This window comes from Sorex araneus, chromosome 5, assembly GCF_027595985.1.
Source record: "Sorex araneus isolate mSorAra2 chromosome 5, mSorAra2.pri, whole genome shotgun sequence".
Classification (NCBI taxonomy): Eukaryota; Metazoa; Chordata; class Mammalia; order Eulipotyphla; family Soricidae; genus Sorex; species Sorex araneus.
In genome coordinates this window covers 183114370-183137331 of record NC_073306.1, presented here as the reverse complement: position 1 = coordinate 183137331, position 22962 = coordinate 183114370, and the positions used below count along the sequence as shown (strand labels likewise).

At 43.0% G+C, this 22962-nt stretch overlaps 1 protein-coding gene across 1 annotated transcript in view; it reads left to right on the top strand.

Annotated features, from left to right (window-relative positions):
- Positions 1-320: 320 nt before the first annotated feature.
- NMU (neuromedin U) overlaps positions 321-22962 on the top strand; it is a 36150-nt gene continuing 13508 nt past the window's right edge. The window contains exons 1-6 of the mRNA XM_055140907.1: positions 321-454; positions 7680-7738; positions 16961-17008; positions 20575-20634; positions 22665-22697; positions 22798-22848. Coding sequence (XP_054996882.1) covers positions 349-454; positions 7680-7738; positions 16961-17008; positions 20575-20634; positions 22665-22697; positions 22798-22848 — 357 coding nt within the window. The 5' untranslated portion in view covers positions 321-348. The remainder of the gene's footprint in view (positions 455-7679; positions 7739-16960; positions 17009-20574; positions 20635-22664; positions 22698-22797; positions 22849-22962) is intronic.

Sequence of the window (22962 nt, the reverse complement as noted above, 5' to 3'; positions counted from 1 at the left end):
CAAGCACTGCGCCGTGCACCCCCCCATACCCGCTCTGTGCCCCCAGGTACCCCCCCACCGTCGCGCTCCTGCTTCCCAAGGAGGGCATGCCTGCGCGCGCTTTTGAAATTGCTCGGTCCCTCCCGGAGACCCTCGGACGGGAAGGGGAAACTGAGGCGTTCGTGGTCCGGAGTTGGGAGTTCGAGGCGCCGCGGGGGCGCGCGGCGGGTGCCGAGTGACGCGAGGCTGCAGGGGGCGGCGGATGCTGAGTGCGGGCCCCGCGCCGCCCCCGCCCGCCTGTGCGCCAGATTTAAAAGTTGCGGAGCGGGGCGCGGCGGGCACAGCGCAGGGTGCCGAGCCCCGACCGAGATGCCGCGCGCCCCCAGCCGCCGCGCCCGGACGCCCCCCGGAGCCGGGGCGTCCCCGCTGCCGCCGCTGCTGCTGCTGCTCGGATGCTGCGCGGGCGCCTGCCGAGGTAGGGTCCCCCCATCCCCGCAGCCCCGCCGCCTGCCTCGGCCTCGCTTTGCCCGGGGTTTGCTTTGGTTGTTTGCTTTGGGCCGGGGGGCTGGGGCACACCAGGAGGTGGCTGAGGGGTTACTCCTAGCTCTGTGCTCAAGGATCACTCCCGGGGGGGGCTGGAGCGATAGTACAGCTGGGAGGAGGACGTTTGCCTTGCACGCGGCAGACCCGGGTTCGATTCCCAATATCCCACATGGTCCCTTGGGCACCGCCGAGGTAATTCCTGAGTGCAGAGCCAGGAGTAACCCCTGAATATCGCTGGGTGTGACCCCAAAAGCTAATAATAATAATAATACAATAATAAAAATAAAAAAATTTTAAGGATCACTCCCGGTGGGGCTGGGGAGACCTTCTGGGGGTGCCGGGGATCGAACCCACGTGCAGAGCAAGCGCCTCACCAACCGTACTAGGGCTTTTTCCGTGCTTTGATGGGCCCGGGACATTCTCCGGCCAAGGGCCCAGGGCAGCAGGGGACGCAGCCGCCACGACCCCGGTGCCCACCCCATCCCGCGCGCTGCTGGAAAGAGGCGATTGCCGAGGACTCGAGTCAGCCAGGGCACGTATCGGGGCTCCGTAGCCCGTGGACGTTCGAAGGCTACGAAGGCTTCCGTCACGAACACTGGAGGGGTGGGTGGTGGGTTTGGCCGCTTGCTGGCTCGAGGTAAACTTGGAGGGAATATTCAACTTTCGGTGGGTGAGCTCAGCGCTGGGCAACTTCTCCTGAGCCGTGAAAAAAAACCTATTTTTAGCTGCTTACTTCGGGCAAGAGGGAGTGAAAGAGGGCTGCGGAGACCTCAAATGGGCTGGAGTGCAGGAGGCGCAGGTTTGATCCTGGGCACCACCTGGAGACTCAGCACCCAGCAGCACCCCGTGTGACCCTCCTCCCCCCCTAAAATTAAATGAATGAAGAGGGTCAACGGCACGCAAGTGGATGGAAAGCAAACTTTTGGTTGGCTATCGTGACTGTGGAACATATAGTTGTCTAATTAGAATGTATTCCTAAAATTTAGATAATGTTTAAACCAGTGTTACTATTTTTGTTGTTGTTGTTTGTTCACAAATTAATAATAGTGAGAGCCATAATAAGGGTAACTCTGTGCCTTATAGATTTTCTGGCAGCCAACCTGGAAAAGAAATTGTTTCTTATCACGGAGAGGTGAATGTGAAAATGCGAACCGACTTTCAGTCATTGCCAGAGCTAAAGGCAGGGACAGCAGATGAGATCTGATAACAGTGAACTGTTTCGGGACTCGCCATTGAGGCAATAAGAGAAAAGCAGAAGCAGTTCTCGGAGAGGAGGGCCAGAAGCTTGGGGGACAAGGCAGAGGGGATTACATTTGAGCATCAGTTCTTCCACCCTCTCTCCCTCAAGGTCACTTACCTATACAGGTACCACATGCTTCATCCCCTGAGCTTGGCGCCAGCACCTCCTCCTGGGCCAGCCACTGCTCTGCCAAGGTCTCTTAGCTTCCTTAGACCACTTCATCCTTGTTCAGAATGTTGGGATGTGAAACCATGCAGAGACCTTTCGCAGCAGCTAGCTTAACGACAGAGGTCGGAAAACAAGCTGTTCTTTCCGTAAGGAACATATTTATTTCAGTTACTGTCCTTTCCTTGTTTTGCCTTTTGAGATATCTGGAGAGAGAGAGAGAGAGAGAGAGTATGTGTGTATTGGGGAGTGGGGAAATCCCCTGTTTGAAAACAGGGAAATTTAGCTAAGATATCCAAGCAGTCAGAATCTAGTAGATCTAAACATTCTCTGAGACAGAGCCAAAGGGATTAGGCATGACTTCTGCAAAGTAGTGCTCCTTTTTCATTCCGAATGTATCGTTGAGAGCCAGGGAAAGGGCTGGAGCTTGTGTTCTGCACAGATTTTCCCTTGGCCTGGTCTCCCGAACTCCTTTGGATATGGCCCTACAGACACAAATAAATAAACAAATAATGAGCTATCAGCCTTTTTTTTTTTTAAGTAAAAAAACTTAAACTAAATGGAAGAGCTAGCTCAAAAATCTGGTGCACATGCTTTGTTTCTTTTGGGTTGTTTGTGGGGGGTTGTTTTTGTTGGGGGGCCACACCCCACATTATTCAGGGGTTACTGCTGACTCTACACTCAGGAACTATTCCTGGCAGTGCTCATGGGATGATCAGACTGAACCGACATCACCTGTTGCCAGGCCAACACCTTCCCACAATACCGTCTCCCCAACCTCTAGGGCACATGCTTTGTATGTGACAGTCCGGCTTGGCTCCTCACGACTACATAGCCCCTCTCAGAGCACCAATGGGGATGAGCCCCAAGCAATATGCCCAGTGTAGCCCCTGAGCACTACTGGCTGTTCCCCCTAAAACAAATAAAATAAAATTAATGTGATATTGATAGTTGGCCATTTAAAAAAAGCCTACCTAATTAAGGAAGCACATCATCATTGTTCAAATACTGGCTTTGTAAAGTAGATGTGCTTACCTATGTGTATAGACTTCAGTGACATTTTGCACCTATGGAAATGATCCATCTTTGGCCAGGGAGGGAGGTTTCTCAGGATGCTGGTAATTGAGCAGAAAGGGCAAGACTGTTTCTTAAGAAGACAAGTCACAGATCTTTTTTCTAAAAGAATGTATGTACTGGTTGACAGATCATCTCATGCATATTCTCATCTATTTTGAGACAAAGGGAGACCTCTGTGGGGTTTCACTCTGCCTGGACCCCAGAGGTGCCCATTTCGTGTCCTCTTTCTCCTTCAGACCTGCTCTTCTGACTAAGAAACTAATTGAATTTCTCTGAGACTGTGATGGGAAGGGGAGGTGTGGAGATCCACTGAGAGCTTCCCCAGGACCTGAATCCCTAAAGATGTTTCTGGAGAAAAGCACAAACAGCCTGTGCAAGACTGGCAGATAGTCTCCCAAGATTAATAATTCTGCAGGAAGCAAATGGCTATACCTAAAGCACAGCATGGTGAATGTCACTCAGCCAGGGGAAAATAATGTTAAAAAAGCAGCATCCTTGGCAAATAAACAGGCAATAGTGATGAGAAAATAAAGCTAGGGCCAGCCCAAGACACAGTGGATGGGAACATTATGCTCTTCCAGAATGTTATTAAAATAAAGGAGAATAAAATTAAGGGGCACCAATTTGACGGTCAGTAACAGTAGCTTTACTTGGACCATTACTCAGGCTCCTACTCCTTGAACACGTCTTCACTTTCAGGACTCATTAATAGTACTTCATTTCTAGATTTTACAGCAGTTAAGTACTACTAGAAATATGCAAATAGAATTGGTATCACTCTTAGAATAACCTAGTCTCTTTCATTCTCTCAAACCTCCCACCTCTACCCAAAGACAGATTGTTTCCATAGGTGTAAAACATCACTCCAAATATATAACACACAGATCAGCACATCTACTTTACAACTATTTTTTTAACAGTAATGGTGTGCTTCCTTAATTAGGTAGGCTTAAAAAACATAGCCAATTATCAGTTGGCCATTATAGCCAATTATGATGCACTGTATCACTGTATCACTGCCATCCTGTTGTTCATCGATTTACTGGAGTGGGCACCAATAACATCTCCATTCGTCCCAGCCCTGAAATTTTAGCATCCTCTCCTTACTCGTTTTTCCCAACGATTGGAGGCTCTTTTCAGGGTCAGGGGAATGAGACCTGTTATTGTTACTGTATTTGGCATATTGAATATACCACGGGAGTTTTCCAGTGCACTACAGATGCAAAAACTAGGTTATTTGTATCAGTTACATGGAAAAGTATAAGATTGCAAATTTGACCCTACTAGTTAGTGTTATAGTATAAATGTTCATTAAATAAATTGATTAGTAACTGAAGTATTGATGATGTAGAAGACTTAGGCACTATCTCTCACAAAATTTGCAAAAGTTTCTAGTACTGACCTCTGATGATGAAAACCTTATTAACTAGTTAACAAATAAGCAAAGAGGTGGGGGTAGTTCCCCCTCTGTTTGGGTTCAGTGGCTAGATAACAGTAGGTTTCTGTAAATTACAGAAAAGTACTAAAACTTCTGTCTTCTTAATCTCTATACCTTTTTAATATAAGACTGTACTTACATGTTCTGCTTAAAAGCCATAAAGCACAAAAGATTATATACATTCTTGGGACTAAGTTTTATTTGTTTTGTTTTGTTCTGTTTGGGGGCCACACCCAGCAGCGCTCAGAGCTTACTCAGCTCTGTGCTCTGAGATCAATTTTAGCAGGGCTCAGAGGACCCTGTGGAGTTCCAGGGATTAAACCCAGCTCAGTCATATGCAAAGCAAGCTCCTTACCCACTGACTGGCTCAGGGTTTACCCCTGACTCTGTGTGCAGGGGCCACTCCATTCCTTTGCAGGGCTCAGGAGACCACATTCAATGCCAAGAATTGGGCCTGGGTCAGTCACAAGCAAGGCACGTGCCTTACCTTCTACACTATCGCTCCAGTTCCTGAATTAGAATGGCATTTTAAAAAGCCACCTGTTGGGGCTGGAGCGATAGCACAGCGGGTAGGGCGTTTGCCTTGCACACGGCCAACCCGGGTTTGATTCCCAGCATCCCCTATGGTCCCCTGAGCACTGCCAGGGGTAATTCCTGAGTGCAGAGCCAGGAGTAATCCCTGTGCATCACCAGGTGTGACCTAAAAAGCAAAAAAAAAAAAAACACCTGTCCTTGGCATTATGATCTGAGACACACAGTATTTTTTGGGGGGGGGGGGGTCACACCCAGCTATGCACAGCAGTTACTCCTGGCTCTGCACTCAGGAATTACCCCTGCCGGTGCTCAGGAGACCATATGGGATGCTGGGATTCGACCCGAGGTCGAGCCACGTGCAAGGCAAACGCCTTACCCATTGTGCTATAGTTCCAGCCCCCGAGACACACAGTTTTATCACATCTTGAAAATAGAGCTCAGAGCTAATAAAATGAATTAGAAAACTAAGCCAGTGGACAAATGATTATTTGGGGGGGCTATAAACTTGTTAACGTTTTAATTTTAACAATAATAGAAACCCTAAAATGTAATTATTTAAAAAAATATTTTGAGAACATCCCGGCAAGCTACCGAGAGTATCCTGCCTGCACGGCAGAGCCTAGCAAGCTACCCACAGTGTATTTGACATGCCAAAAACAGTAACAAGTCTCACAATGGAGACATTACTGGTGCCCGATCAAGCACATTGATGAGCAACCAACGGGATGACAGTGACAGTGACAGTGACTAAGAGATAACTTATATGTCATAATTTTTGTTTCCAGCATGTAATGCAGCAATTTTCTTTTCTTTTGGTGGAGTCTGTCTCCCCCAAAGGCACTCCGGATCCAGGGAGTCAGTGGTGCTGATGATGTCCAACTGCCTGGGCTGGCAGGATCAGTACTTGAGCCCCGTGCTGCTATGCTGCTGACATCCATGGTTCTGTGGTTGGGTTGGGGACGTGGGTGGTGGAGGCACATGGTGTTTGGAAGAAAATCCAGGGGTATCTCTTGCAGTGTGAGCCTCTGCTTCCTGTGCCTCTCCCTAAGCATACAGTGTAGCAGTTTTCAGTTATCACAATAGAATTTTCTACCAGTCCCCAAAGCTCTATTGTGTCTATTTACAGCCAATCCTGGTTCTTATCCCAAGCCCCAGGAAACCACTAAAACGCTTTCCTCCCCTCCACTCTTCTCCTCTTCCCTTCCTTTCCCTTCCCTCCCACCCCTTCCCTTTTTTTCTTTTTTTTGGGGAGAGGCAGTACTTTTGGGTCACACCCATCAGTGCTCTGGGCTTAACCCTGGTTCTGCATTCAAGGATCATTCTTGGTGGAACTCCAGAAACCTAAGTGGTGCTATGAATTGACCAGGATTAGCCAAGTGCAGGGCAAACACTTTAATCTCTATAATTATTTTTTGAAAGGTGAATGCTATTGGATATGCCAAAAACAGTAACAATAAGTCTCTCAGTGAGAAGACGTTACTAGTGCCCACTCGAACAAATCGATGAGCAACGGGATAACAGTGACAGTGACAATTATGTTTTGATCCCTAGATTCCATTTCTAGAGACTATAGATAAATGGCATCATATAATACCTGGGCTTTTGTATTTGATCTCTTTGAGTATATGTTGCAGATTTATCTATATTTTAATTTTATCTGATAGCACAGCGGGTAGGGCGTTTGCCTTGCAGGCACTGACCCAGGTTCGATTCCTGCATCCCTCTCGGAGAGCCCGGCAAGCTACCGAGAGTATCCTGCCCGCACGGCAAAGCCTGGCAAGCTACCCATGGCATATTCGATATGCCAAAAACAGTAACAAGAAATCTCATAATGAAGACATTGCAGGTGCCCGCCTGAGCAAATTGATGAACAACGGCACGACAGTGCTACGACAGTGCTACAATGCAATATTTTATTTGTTTGTTTGGTTAGTTGGTTGGTTTGGGGACCATACTCAGCAATGCTCAGGGTTATTCCTGCCTCTGCAGTCAGGAATTACTCCTGTTGGTGCTTGCAAGACCATATGGGATACCAAGAATCCAACCCAGGTTGGCAACATGTAAGGCAAGTGCCCTACCCACTGTGCTATCACTCTGGTCCTGATTGAGCTATATTTTAGCAAGAACATGTAATAGTAATTCATTTACTTTTATGGACCAGCTGTATTCTTTTGTGTTGTATGTGTCATGTTTTGTTGATTCATTCGCCAGATGATGGATCTTTGGATTATTTTTATTTTTTTTTTGTTTCGTTTGCGGATCGCAACCAGCATGCTCAGGGTTTACCCCTGTCTCTTTGCTCAGGGACTACTCCTGGCAGGGCTCAGGGAACCATGTGGAGTGCCAGGGATCAAACTCAGGTCGGCCATATATATGGCAAAAGCATCCCTTGATTTATCTTTATTTGAGGGATATATGGGTAATGATACTAAGAATATTCACATGTGTATTTTATGTAGGATAGTATAGAAGTAATTTCTTCTTAGGAATATTATCTTTATATCATTAGTAAGGATTATTTAATATTTCTATATTAAGCCAAATGCTGATATATCTAGTTGAAATAGGAGGTATAAATGACATCTGAAAATGACAAATATTTAAATCATCTGAAAATGACAAATATTATCATCTGAAAATGACAAATATTTAAATTTAGAAGAAAACTATGAGACTAATATGTGAATATAATTTTACTTTTAGGTGCCCCACTATTACCTCAAGGATTACAGCCTGAACAAGAACTCCAATTGTGGAATGAGGTAAAGAATTATCCTCAGTGAAATAAATGGGGACCTGCATTCCTTTTAAATTATCCTGGTAAAAAGAAATAATATATTTGTGCTTTAGAAAAACTATGACAATACAAATGATATCATCATGTTCAAAATATTTTTTTATTAAATGAAAGAAGAAAGAGATAAAAAGGAGCCTAACAGTACAGTGAATGGCAAGATGGCAAAAAAAGTCCTAAAAATTATAATTATTAATCAAATTGTTTTAATTTTAAAATAATTGTAACTAAAATTATAAAAATGCTAATGAAATATACAGCCTAATATAAATATTCTTAGACTGGGTTACTTTAAAGATTCTTTGATAGGTTGTTTATGAAAGTTACACTTAAAACAGAAAACTATGTCTAAGCCATAAAAAGATCAAATAAAACACTTAGAATATAATATGGAAAGCCAAATTAATATTCTTAATATCTCATAAAATGTTTAGAATTCAAATCGACACATTAGCAAGACCAAGTGGGATCTCAAAGCTGATCACAGCGCCACAAAAATAGTAAACTGGAGTCAGACTTAAATGGTCAAGCACATGGTGGTGATTGAACTTAGAACCAAGGATACCTGAAGTGATTACTAATTGCTCTGTAAATCACCAAACCTAAATTTAATTATCTATAACCATCATCAATAGACATTTAACAAAGCAACTTTACGATTTAACTCTTGATATAACTTAAGAAAAAAAATAAGTAAATAAACTGTGTTGGAAACTCTAATATACCCCTCTCACAACTGAGTTTGAGCAAATAACACATAAGAGGATGTATCCAAGAGCTATTTGAAATATTTTTTAAGGACTCACATTCAGTAGGAGGCACATTCTCTTTGACTATAATTGGAACATTTTAAAAATGAATAGACAGGGCCAAGAGAAACAGCACAGGGGGTGAGGTACCTGCGTTGCATGTGACAGACCCTAGTTAGATTGCTGGCACCACATGTATACGGTTCCCTAAGAGTTCCCAGGACTGGCACTGCTGAGAGAACAACTCTCTCCTCCACAAACAAGAAAGCAAATAAAGGATACAAAATGATAGAAGAATAGCACAGTGGCTCAGCGTGTTTGTCTCACAAGCAGTCGCCCAGTCACAAATTCAGTCTTTCTGGTGGCCAATACAATCTTCACAGTGATTGTTGGTTCCCATACCACACCGTACAACGTCTATACATCACAGAAGATGGGTGTGACCCCTGGTGAGCATTGCAATGAAAAAGATATATAAGAGCCATGAAAAGTTGACCACCAATGAACACTGCAGTGACCCCTGGTGAGCACTGTGTGCTAAAATACCTCAGTGAGCCTCATATGGCACCTCCAGCAAGCATCACAGCTAACAATGTACTAACAAGGTAATCCGTAGATATCTTGTGACTTTGGGACCAGAGCCATAGTACAGTGGGTAGGAAACTTGCTCTATATGAGGCCAAGTGGGTTTGATCCCCGGCACCACCTGTGGTCCCCTGAGTCCCCTATGATCTCTGAGTGTAAGTCTGAGTGAGTCCTGAGCACTGCCGGTGTGCACCCAGCCAAAAAAAAACTCTGAAAACAAGCAATGTAAAGATACCACAGCCAGACATGTGTCACTCCCAGTCATCACAACAACATCGAAGGGAAGGAGGAGAAAGGACATTTTAAAAAGCCATTGGAAATCAAAGTTCCTGTAAGAGAGAAAGATTAATTTTCAGTGTTTCCAATCATAATATAATTAAATGAGAAGTAATTAACAGGTATAATGTAAATATCCCACCTGCTTGAGAAACCAATAACATTTTCATAAATAACCCTGAAAAAAATAACTACAAGGGTCCAAAGAGATAGTATAGGGGTAGCACTGTAGCACTGTCATCCCGTTGTTCATCTATTTGCTCGAGCAGGCACCAGTAATGTCTCCATTGTGAGACTTGTTGTTACTGTTTTTGGCATCTCGAATATGCCATGGGTAGCTTGCCAGTCTCTGCCATGCGGGCGGGATACTCATGGTAACTTGCCGGGCTCTCCAAAAGGGACAGAGGAATCGAACCTGGGTCGGCTGCGTGCAAGGAAAATGCCCTACCCACTGTGCTATTGCTCCAGTCCAGTATAGGGGTGAAGGCAAAAATAATTCCTAAAGTGTGGCCAACCCTAGCTCAGTTCCCAGCACCCCATGGTCCCCCAAGCATTGCCAGGCGTGGTCCCAGAGCCCCCAGCACTGCCCAGCCCTGCAGGGTCCAAGCAGGCTCTTGCTTTCAACTGTCCCTCAGCTGGACTCTCCAGCACTGCTTGGGAACCCCCTTCCCCCCAAAAGGGTTAAACAGCTCTGCAAATAACACCAAAACCCACTAACTTGGATAATTGTGCAATTGAATTGATTGTGTGGCCGGTTAATTGTATCTTACTAAAACTGTACCCCCAAAAGTACCATGGTAATATTTGAAAACTTAAATGAAAAGAATACATTTTAGAAAAATACCTTATGCCAGAAAGGTGCAACAGTAATTCAATGCACTGTAACAATGATGCTTCTTCTTTATTTCGTTGGCCAAAGTCTCTAGTATTATGTTACACAGGAAGTATATCTATCTCTGTCAGTGTAACTTTGCCCCAGCATTTTGATGTATAACTTTTGATCTAGTCAAGGAAGTTCTTTTCTGACCTTAAAGTTTTATTATCCCTAAGTACAATGGGCAGTTAAGCTGATACTTTATCTGCATCAATGCTGAGGTATCAGGATGGTATTTCTGTTTCAGTCTAGTATTTTTCTTTCTTTCTTTCTTTTTGCTTTTTGGGTCACACCTGGCGATGCACAGGGGTTACTCCTGGCTCTGCACTCAACAATCACTCCTGGCGGTGCTCAGGGGACCACATGGGACTCGAACCTGGGTCGGCCGAGTGCAAGGCAAAGGCCCTACCCACTGTGCTATTGCTCCAGCCCCAGTCTAGTACTTTTCAAAGTGATGGGGACTGGATAAATCTAGGGCGCAGTAGTAGCCTCAAGAACAATTGTGGGGAGAGGGAGGCTGTTTGCTGTTTATTCGCTTAAGGAAGGTTGATTTCCAGGGGGTGTGCTACATGATTTTGTTGTTGTTTCAGAGCCACACTAAGTGGTGCTCAGGGCTTACTCCTGGCTGTGTGCTTAGGGATCACTCCTGGCAGTGTTCAGGGGAGCAAATGCAGAGGCAGGATTCAAATCCAGGTCATCCGAGTGCAAAGGAAGCATCCCATCAGCTGTACTATCTCTCAAGCCCAACATGATTTTATTTTTTTAATAATGGAAGGCAGTAGGCCAAATAAGCTTGGGCACCTCTGATCTAGAATCATGATGAATTGCATTAATAAATATCTTCCTCTTAGAAAAAAGGGGGAGAAACACTCAAATAAATGTTTTCCTCTAAAACTCTTGGAGCTGATATAAAGGTCAGAAAATTCTGGATATACCATTATAGAAGAAATAATAACACTTATTTTCACTAGAAGAAAATAGCATGAAAATGAGCTCGGAGTGCAGATAAGTGACCATCCCACCTCACCTGGGGTGAATTAAAACAAACATACAAAATGTGAAGAAAAAACCTTAAAAAAGAAAGTAGCATGAAAATGAGGTTTCAATTAGAGGGATGTCACAGGGATTAGGGGTATAATGATTGAAGGGGTATTGGCCCAGAAAAGATTAGGGCTGAGACTGTCTCAGTACAGTATGTGCTTCACATGATGAGGGCCTCGCTTCAATCCCCTGCACCCACCCATAACTGTTTTGTAATTCACACATGTCACATGAATACATTTGTGGGTACAATCCCTGGCAAATAAAATTATACATATAAAATACAGTCTTATAAGTCAGTGTTAGTTCAGTTTTTTAAAAAAAAAGAAATGAGAAAAGTAAATTAAAAATTAATCTGGAGACTTAAAAGATAGCACAGCAAGAAGGGTGTTTGCTTTGCATGCAGCCAACACTTGTTTAGCCCCAGACACTGAACATGGCCCCCAAACCCCAGTAAGAGTGGCCCCAGAGTGATTACAAGAGGGTAGACCAGCAGTACACCCTGAGCACCACAGGGTATGCCTCTCCAAAAATAAGTAAAATAAAATTGAAAGAAGCTATGGTTCACGATAGCAATAAAAACTCTTTGGAAGTAAAAATAACCAAAAATTAAAATAGTTTAAAAGAGAAAATGTTAATGTTAATAAAAGGTATATGAGGCTGGAGAGATAGGACAAAGATTAAAGCACTTACCTTCCACACATCTGGCCCCGGTTCAATCCTAGGTACCTCCTATGGTCCTATAAGCACCTTCAGGAGTAATGTCTGAGCACATACCCAGGAGTAGCTTCTGAAACTATTAGGTGTGGTTCAAACATCTTGCAAAAAGATATAGAAGATGATGTGAAAATATGGAGAGATATTCTCTGAACTTGAATGAAAAATTAATGTAATAAAGATATCTATTCTCTACTAATTAATATGAACAGCATAATATCAATGCAATTGTAATCAGAATTCCATTTAGTTTTTTAAAATATATTTAATAAATTTAATTTTAAAATGTGCATAGCAGTCAGAGCAACAGTCCAGAGGGAAAGGTGTTTACCCTTTATGCAGCCAACTCGGGTTCTCTCCCTGTCTAGCACAGCATAAGTTTCTTGAGCCACCAGGAGTGATCCCCGAGCACAGAGCCAGGAGTTAGCCCTGAATACAGCTAGGCGTTCCCCCCAAATAAAACCAAAAATGTACACAAAAAGGATGAAATTAACTAAGTAAAATTTAAATGCTGTTGTGAAGTACATCAAAGCTGGAATAATAAAAAGGGATGATGATGTTGTACCAGACAAAGGAACAACCGGAACAGATGAGAGCGGAGGGAGTTTAATGGGCACTGTTGCTGCCCTGACACAATCTGCTGGCATTTATTATTGTAGGGCACCCAAACCAAGTATCTCCTGTTCCAGTACTGTGCCGGCAAGCCCGAGCTCTGCTCACAGCAGACCGGAAACCCTGAAAGTAAACGCCACCACGGAGAACAGCCCTCACTCGGTGGGATAAAGAGCTGAGCTGCCTCTCCTCTCAGCTGATGTGTGCTCCATACTCACTCCCACTCTTCCTCACAGACAACAAACCCATTTTTCTAGCACTTCTCGATCCTCTTTCATTTCTTCACTCTTCTACCAATACTCCTTATATCATCCTTTCAAATAATGTGCTTAAATTTGTGTTCTTATTTCAGTATTTTTTTTTCTGGGAAACCAATCTGAGATGATAATGTACACAAGTATAAACTTAGCCTATCATCATCATCATCATCATCATCATCATCATCATCATCATCTTGGTCATCGATTTTCTCGAGAGGGCGCCAGTAACATATCCATTCGTCCTAGCCCTGAGATTTTATTTATTTATTTTATTTTTTTATTAGTGAATTACCGTGAGGGTACAGATACAGATTTTCATATTTTCATGCTTGTGTTTCAGTTATACATTGCTTGAGTACCCATCCCTCCACCAGTGCCCGTTCTCCACTGATGACCCCAGCATCCCTCCAATCCCCCAAATCCCGTTTCCCCCCACCACCTCTGGCAGGACATTCCCTTTTGTTCTCTCTCTCCTTTTGGGTGTTGTGGTTAGCAGTGGAGGTATTGGGTGGCCATCATGTTCAGTCTATAGTCTGCTTTGAGCACGCCTCTCCCATCCTTAGCGTAGCCCTGAGATTTTAGAAGCCTCTCTTTACTTGTCCTTCCCAACTATACCGCATTGGAGGCTCTTTCAGGGTCAGGGGAATGAGACCCATTATTGTTACTGGTTTTGGCATAAGAATACGCCATGGGGTACTTGCCAGGCTCTCTCATATGGGTAGGAAACTCTTGGTAGCTTGCCAGGTTCTCTGAGAAGGAGAATTAGGCTATAAGATGTAGCTTCCAGGAATGTGGTTTTAGAGTCTCTGGATGTTGGCTGTTGATGGGATTACAAGGTGCCGGGGGATGTTTCTGGGTGTGACCACCTAGCTACTGGAAAATGGAGGGGGGAGGGGGGTCTGTGCAGAAGAGGCTCAGTCTCGATCCAAGCAGGAGATCTCAGCCCCAGGTCCCACACACCTGGATTCCTCTTCCTGTTCCTTCATGTGTGAGGCTCATCTGAACATGTGGAGATGGACCTTGATCATGGCTGTAGCTGGGTTCTGGAGGTCTTCGGCTACCGGGGCTCTGCTCGGGGTGGGGAGGGAAACTCAACCCACCTCCTCCAAGGTATAAAGTTTTGTTTTGCCTGCAGCTGACCCTGATTTGATCCCCAGCACCACATGGTCCCCTAGTGCAGCCAGAAGTGATACCTGAGTACAGAGCCACAAGTATGTCCTGAGCACTGAAGGGTGATGCCCACCAAATAAAACAGACCCCAAAAGGAAATCTGGATACTGGGAAGAGTTAGGGAGAATGTAGACTATAGGAACCCTCAGGCACTGCTGGTGAGTGTCTACTGGTAGAGCCACCTGGAAAACAATCTACTTATTCCTCTGATCTAATCATTCCTTTCCATGTATGTGGCCCAGAGATCTTGAGATCTTTAAGTAGAGGATAGATACCAGTGAGCAATCCTAACTGTGCACTTCTGAGAAGTGTGCAGGCAATGGGTAGTAGCTGAAACTAATAGAGTGCTCTACAGAATTTAGAAGCTACATGTCACATGAACCCAGTTATACAGATGAATCTCAAAATTGTACTGTTAAGTGAAAAAAAATGAGCAGGAAAATACATCCACACAAAACAGCAAGGAAGCTTTTACAAGCACATAAAAAGATTCACATCAAAGAATTTGATGAATCAGAACAGCTGCCTCTGGGAGGCTGGCATGGAAGTGAGAAATGGAGATGAGAAATTAATCCAGTGATGATAGTGAACTACAGACTGGAAGCCCCTCATACCTGAGACACCGCGGCACAATTTGCAAAGTAGTTACTTTTTAGAAACTAGGTCCTTGAACAAGTTTTTATTCAATGTTGTTGATTTTCACTCTCACCAAAAACATCATTAAACATTTTGAATCTAATAATGTAATTTGATGAATCACAATATGTAAGGAAAAAGATAAAGCAGATGGTGGCTACCAGTTGGCAATCTTTAAAAGCATTTACATTTATAAAATTTTCTCATAAGAGTCTCTGTATTGGTTTATCACAGTACATGCTATATGAACCATCTGAGGAATAACTTAGATGGCTGGTATTAATGTATAATACAGAAATATTTTAACTAGAAGTCATTTTTTTTCTGGGGGACATATATGAAAAACTATTTGATAATGCTGGAAGAAAGTTCAAATACTGCTATAAAAGCACCATAGATTTTCTTCTTATATAAAAATAAACATTTAAAGAAGTTAAAATGCAAAGAACACGAGTTAAGTTTTCTAGGGGGAGTTTTAAAAATGAAAAGCCATTCAGACAATAAAAATACATACCTTTCATCCACATATAAAGACATGACAGTTTTTAAATAGATCCACCCATGAGTGGATATCTACAGAGTTCTCTAAAGCAATTACTGACATTTTTAAAACCATTAGGGCCATAAGCTAAGTTAAATAAACAGATGCCTACACAAATAGAAAGTGGTTTAGAAATGTTGCTGTGCCCTTTATAGGAAAGCAAAGAGAACAAAGACCAAAGAGCTTTGGAAATAGCTTCCAATTTGATGCAGCATGTGTGTGTGTGTGTGTGTGTGTGTGTTTTCTTATCCTGATATATGTTCAAACAATAGCAATGGCTAACTAGCCCTGAGTTTCAAGGATTCCCTATTCATGGACAAAGCCAACTCATACATTCAGAAAGCCTGGTCTGTGAGTGAGTAACTTTCCCTTTGAGTTGAGACATTAAGACATCCATAATGTCTTCAGGTACCTAAGCATGACAAAAATTTCAGGAGGAGCCACTTCCCCTACCCTTATCAAAGAAAACTAAATAATTTTCAGAACCAATACGATGGTGAAATATGCTCAGTTATTGAAGCGATCAACAAAAACTCTTGGGTAGAAGCAGGACCCTGGAGATATTATACAATGAACAGAACTTCACTGAAATCACCCCGGATAGACAAAACCCAAGACCATTTTTTATCTCTTCCCAGTCTTAAAAGCCACCAAGGAAATGAAAGCCCTAAAAAGCAACTCCAGATATCTAGTTTAGCGTTCAACTTGTCAGCATCGTTTTAAAAACAATTAACAAATATCTTATAGCTGAAATCTTTCCAGTTTTCTTTTGGTTTATTTATGTTTTCATTTTTGTTATAAAGCCACACCCAGACGTGCTCAGAAGGGCTAGTCCCAGCTTAGAGCTCTGGGGTCACTCCTGGAGGTGCTCAGGAAAACAGGTGGTGCCAGGGATCGAACCTGTGCCTCTAGCGTGCAGCATGCACTCAGTATGCATCCAGTATGCACTCAGCTTGTTGAACCATCTCTCCAGCCCCTCCAGTTTTCTTCTGAAGGTAAAGACCAAGAATTATGCCCCAATATAGTAGGACTCATGTCCAGTTGTGGCTCCTGAAGTGGAGAACTAGCTTATATTATCAAATTGAGGTGTTGCTGTATGCTCTTCACCACCAAGTGCTTATTATGCTATTTGTGTGGGTGAACTGATGGGATTATAAGTAACAGGGACCCATATGATAACAGAGTGCCACTGATGTCAAGACCTGTCTTCAGCGATTCACATTTCTCAAGAGTTGGTAATTGGAGAGGTAGTACAGTGTGGTAAGGTGCTGTTTGCCTGGCACATGAGCAACCTGGGTTCTATCCTAGTATCCCATATGGTCCTCTGAGCCCAGCCAGAATTCCTGAATGAAGAGCCAGGAGTAACCCTTGAGCATCATGGGGTATAGCACAAAAAAACTGAAAAGCAAAAAAAAGAAATTGGTAACACCTCCAATTCTTTCTCTGAATGTGTTTAGCATTGTTAGCTCTGATGATCTCTATGAAAGGTGAATGCAGACTTCTGTGCCTGGGAGCGTGGGGGGGGGGGATCCAATTTCCAATTTCAGGACTTCTTTGGAACGTTTGAGAGTTTTCTCCCCCAAATACAAGCTACTGAATTCTCCGGAACTTTGGTGAATGTTACATCGATAACTTGACTTTGTAAAATCTGCTCTTCATTTTCTGTAGTTTTCTGCCTAGTTATAATATGTAACTGCCGTTTTGTTTTGTTTTGTTTTGTTTTCCGCAGCTAGATGAAGTCTGTTCATCTTTCCTGTCCCTTAACTCCCAGCTGCAGGTAATTTCTAATGGGGATATTTTGTAATGACATTGATATGAGAAAAGTACCCCCTTTTCTCCCTTTGGGCCTGTTACTAGTTTTGGGACTTACTAAAACTTGTCAATGCAATCATCATGAAGTGATAAAGTGATTACACCACCGGCTGGTAGCAACCAGTGTCACTACCAGCCTGTGTTGTGAAGTCCTCAGGTTTTTCCCTTTAAATGCAGTAGATTTACAGACAACACACATATGATTTTAGAAATTGAAATTTCTAAACTTTTTGAAGTCAAATTCTGCATGAGATTAGAGAGCTCAAATGGCCCTGAGTTTCACCCCTAGGGTGTGGTGGTGGTCTCTGAAAACTGCACAGATTGAGTGGCCAGGCCCAACACACAGGCACACACAGACACACACACACACATAGACACACAGACACACACACCACTGCAAGTGTTCCAAATAAAAAAATGACAAAACATTACCATAGAGATAATCCAAGAGGTAAGATACTTGTCTTTTATACAGCCATTTGTCTTTGACCCTAGTTTGTCCTCCACATGTGGTCCCGAAGCACTGCCAGGAATCATTCCTGAGCACAGAACCAGGAATGGTCCCTGAGCACTCCTGAGCGTCACCCCAACCTTCATACCACCACGCCCTCCCTGCAAAAAAAGTCCAAAACAATACAAATGCTGTGTCTTTTGCTATATTTTGAAGGCTAATATCCTGTCTTCCAGCTGAGATTGAAAATAGTCTCGTGGAGTCAGACTTACAGATGCCAAAGTATCATTGTCACTGAAAAGTCTAACTTGTGAATCTGGCCTTAGATCTGATGCCAAGTGTGTTTGCCAGAACCATTCCCGGAATTAAGATAGGGTCACACGATGATGAGGGGCTTCCTGTCAGAGTGAGGTTTTGTGTCTCGGGGGAGAGACATACCGTAACAGCTGTCCAGATGGCTAAGATCTGGCTAACAGCTGGACACAGAAGCGCTGGGAGGAGCATGCCCAATTCCCTCCTCCCGTCATCCGCTGGTAACTCACCCCTGTTCTCCTAGAAAACGACAGGGGTGGAAGGAGTGCTGGTCTAGCATGGAACCAGGAGTAACGGGCGAGACCTCGAGTACCGTCCCCTCTGGATGCTGCTCTGTGGCCATCGCTCTGTCTGTGCAGGGCGACCAGCTAGTTGTCCTCCGTGTCTGGACTTTGTTAATCATAATCATCTCATGAGAAGAAGGCTCAGGAGGGGCCCCTGGCTTAACTTTTTCAGTGCAGTGACCTCTGTTTGCTGTGTCCCTCTGTCAGTTCTGAGCAGGGGCCCACGTCTTTTACATGGCCCCTCCAGTATGCCATCCCAGAGAGCACAGCCTGGTGTGGCTATTCTTCCTGCTTCCACCCATCACCTGCCTGCAGAGGGTAGTTTTCTGAAGCTCAAGGAATTAGCTAGTTGTCTTTGTTTCTGCTTTATTGGCCACACCTGCCTGTGTTCGGGCGCTGCTCCCCTCTCTGTGCTCTCGGGTCTCTCCCCACAAAGCAAAGGGAACTACACAGTACTGGGACTCAAACTTGAGTTTTCAAATAATTGACTCAGAACTTTGAGCTGCCTCCTGGCACCTAAAGGCATTAGATAGTAAAGCTAGACCAGCATCAGGAAAAATGACTTTGGGGGATAATATTTAAAATAGTTAAGGAGTGTTGATCACTCCTAGATAACTTTTCTTTCTATAACACTAAGGGGGATAAACTTGAAAGCATTCATGTAAACATTATAAAAATGAACCTGCTTTTTCTTTTTTTCCCCAGTGCCTGGGATCAAACCCAGGGCCTCATATATGCTAGGCAAGCTCTCTACCACTGAGCCGCATCCATGGCCCTGGATATGAAAAATAGAAACAAAGATTTTATTTATTTAGAGACTATGGCAATGTTAATTGGACTGGAGCGATAGCACAGTGGGTAGGGCATTTGCCTTGCATGTAGCCAACCCGGGTTTGATTCCTCCATCCCTCTCGGAGAGCCCGGCAAGCTACCGAGAGTATCCCGCCCGGACGGCAGAGCTTGGCAAGCTCCCCATGGCATATTCGATATGCCAAAAACAGTAACAACAAATCTCACAATGGAGACGTTACTGGTGCCTGCCCAAGCAAATCGATGAACAACAGGATGACAGTGCTACAGTGCAGTGCTAGAGACTATGAACATTTTAAGGAGAGGTTGGTAGATTTACTATTGGATTCTTTCACACAGACCAAATTAATTTTTTAAAATTGTTTTCACATTAACTATTATTTTATTATTTATGTGAGGATTTGAATAGTGCTTCCAAACATTTTGAGCCAGAGAGACAGACAAGGTAGACGTTTATCTTGCATTCAGAAAATTCCTTCCCTGGCACTGCATATGGTTTCCAGAGCACTGCTACAGCTGGTCCTTAAGCACAGAGCCAGGAGTAAGCCCTGAGCACCATGGGGTACTGTCTAGAGAACAAACAACAACAGGACTCCGGAAGAGATAGTCATCAGGGCACAGTCCCTGGCTCCCCGTGTGATCCCCCAAGCACCTCCAGGAGTGATCCCTGAGCACAGAGCCAATAAGCCCCGAGCACTATTGGGTGTGTCCCAGAAATAAACAAGAAAAAGAGCTCTGGAGTGATGCTGTCTCTCCTGATTGATTTATGGCCAAAGAAACTATAATTTAGAAAAATTAGGTAACCAGCCAAGATAACACAGCTAACGATGATAGAAATGGACATGGCTCCTTATCTGTGTGGTAGACTGCTTAACTTAGTAGCCCAGGTTTATAACCACTAATTATATTGCTTCCCCTCCCCTGTTGTTCCACTTCATTACTTCCCACATGAATTTGTTCACTTGTCAATTGTACTTCCGTGCAAAATTCTGTGCAAAGGAGGTTTCGCCCCTACTTGTCCATTTGGGCCACTCCCCACCACACCTAGCAGGCTGTCAACCATAAGCAGCTCTGCCCTATTTCTGTGCTCCTATGCTTGGAAAAACCTGATCCTGGGGTGTGCAGTCAGCAGCCTGCAAGGGCGGTGATGTGGATTAGGTGCACCCCACGTGACGTCTCCCCCCTCCCCAATTCCTACTTTTGCAAGCAATGACAGCAATTTCAAATTAACCAGTGATGAGTAATATTTGGTTCACGGTTTTCACCAGTGGTTTCAGACTTTGCTACAAACTGGGAAGAATAATCCCTTTTGGCACTCCTCTCGTTATGCTTAGTCATTTTTTATGGACTCTTAGCAAGGGCTGAGAACTGTAGATTGGGACCACAGGGAAAGCCTTAATCAATGCTTACAAACAAATGCTTATATTTGTATATACACCACCACCACCACCACCCTTTTTTTTTTTTTAACTGATTGAAGGAATGTTTTACTTTTTATGAAAAAGCGTTTATCATGAGAGAAATCAAGAGATTCCAGAAGAGTTACAGTGAGATGCAGGAAGGATTCCTCATAGTTGGACTATCTGTGTGCTCCTAACATTTCTCTGGTTTTATCTTCTATGCAAATGTTGTGAAAGCAGAACCATGGCCTATTTATTTTCTCATTCCCATTAGACTTCCAAAGCATTGGAGGAGTTTTGCTTCACAATTCTGGGAACTCCACCCAGGCCCCAGGTAAGGCTGAAATTGTGTTTGCTCAGTGATAACTTGCAATTCCTCCTGGAAGAAATTATACTCAATTCAGAAAGCATGTCAAGAGGAGTTGGAAGAGACAAGTGGATTTGGGATAGGAAACAAATGCTTCCATTTTTCTCTTGCTCACAAATGTAAAGTCATAGTAACAAAGTTTGCAAAAATTGAATTGGAAAATTCTATGTCTTCTCAAATATGAGATGTGTGTTCTAGTTCTCATGAGAGAAACTTGGGATCATTTTGGTTCTTTTTCCCCCCAGGCCTCATGTTACCCTTGGAGAACAGATGAATGTTGTTGCTCTGAGGTTACTGTATCACTGTTAGGAAATGTCTGCAGGGCTGGAGCCCTGGTACAGCAGGTAGAACCTTTGCCTTGCACGCCACTGACCCAAATGCAATTCCTAGCATCCCACACGGTCCCCAAGCACTGCCAGGAATAATTCCTGAGTGCAGAGCCAGCATTGACCCCTGAGCATCGCTGACTGTGACCCAAAAAGCAATAAATAAATAAATAAATAGATAGATAGATAGATAGATAGATAGATAGATAAATAAGAATGCCTGGAAAGAAAATGATGTGGACATTGTTGAGTTTGAAAATCATATTCATACAGTGATGTCTGCATTTCTTATTCTTTATTTCTTCTCAGACAGGTCTTTCTGTCTTGATGGGATGATAGTTGGACACTTGAAACACAGCAGAATGCACCACAGCTCATTTCATCTTCTGTGTCTTTTCTGTTGATGGCCTGACATTAAGAACGACATGATTAAAGACAAGAGCCTCTGATTAGATGATTTCTTTTCATTCGCCATTCTTGTTTGACATATGATCATCAGTACATGCTCAAGTCACTACTTTTTATATGCAGTTATTTGATGAAGCCTTGCTATTTTGATACCTTGGTGTTTTTTGGGGTCACACCTGGCAGTGCTCTTCCAGATTTGTGCTCTGGATTGCTTGCAGAGCTGCTCAAGGACTATGAAGTGCCACCGATCCCGCATGAAAAGCAGGCGCTCCAGCCTTTTGAGCCATCTCTCTGACCTGAAATTTTCATATCTGTTTGTTTTAGAGGGGCACACCCATCAGTGCTCAGGGGTTACTCTTGGCTCTGTGCTCAGGGGTCACTCATGGTGAGGTTCAGGGAGTCATATGGGGTACCAGGTTTGGAATTTGGTTTGCCACATACAAGGCAAGTGCCCTGCAGACTGTACTATCACTTTGGCCCCCTGGCATCTTGATATTTTTAAAACATGTTTTTCGAGTCTAAATAATCTGTTTACAACGGTGTATACTTTTTCACTGTTTTAAATAGCCCCGTTTCAAAATAAAGCCTTAATAATCTTTTTCTACGATAAGAAATGACTATAATAGTTATACATATGGTTTTACGTTGCAAAAGCAAATGAGTATATGTGACAATCCAAATAATAATACAACACTTTAAGATGAAACAGCTCCTGTACCTTTTTTAAGATGTTAGAGAAATAGAGAAGAACATAGAAAAATCCATAAAGAAAAGTAAAACTAGGTAACAGAGAGATAGTGCAGGGATTGAGACACTTGCCTCGCACGCAGCTAGACCTAGTTCCAGCTCCAGTACACAGCCAGGGACGGCAAAGAGAAAGCAAACATAACTCATAAGATGGTTACGACATTACAAGATTTTTGATTTGATTTCTTATAGACCTTCCTCTATGTATTCTATCATTTGATCTTATTATAATTTCCTGTTTTAGCACTGTTGAACATTTAGGAATTTTCTAATTTTTCACTCTTTTGAATAATGCTGTATGATAATCTCTGTTTACGCCTGTATTTACATATAGCGTGTACTCAATTTCCCAGTTAATTTTAGATTAATACAATCTTGAGCGATTTTAATGATAAATCTCATATGTGATATATTTAAGATGATTTTAGAATTATATCATCTTATATTGACATTTTAATTAGAAATTATACATAATGCAGCTTTATGATGCATTATAATATTTCTGAATCTTTTCAGCAAGAAACAGATGAAAAAGATAATACCAAAAGGGTAAGATGATTTCCATACATATGTAAATACTTTAATACAAAAGTAATTAAAGTAGCCACTGATTGTCTATAGTAAATATTACTACCTTTCTTTGTAACAGTTCTTATTTCATTATTCGAAGACACAGAAGCTGGGCAATTCAAATGTTGTGGTAAGTTGAGGGCTATTTCTTGTTAATAATCACTAATATTTGTTCATAAATATATATATTTAAAAAGACTGTTTTAGCAGCTTATCTAAATTTTGAGCTAGATCAAAATTTATG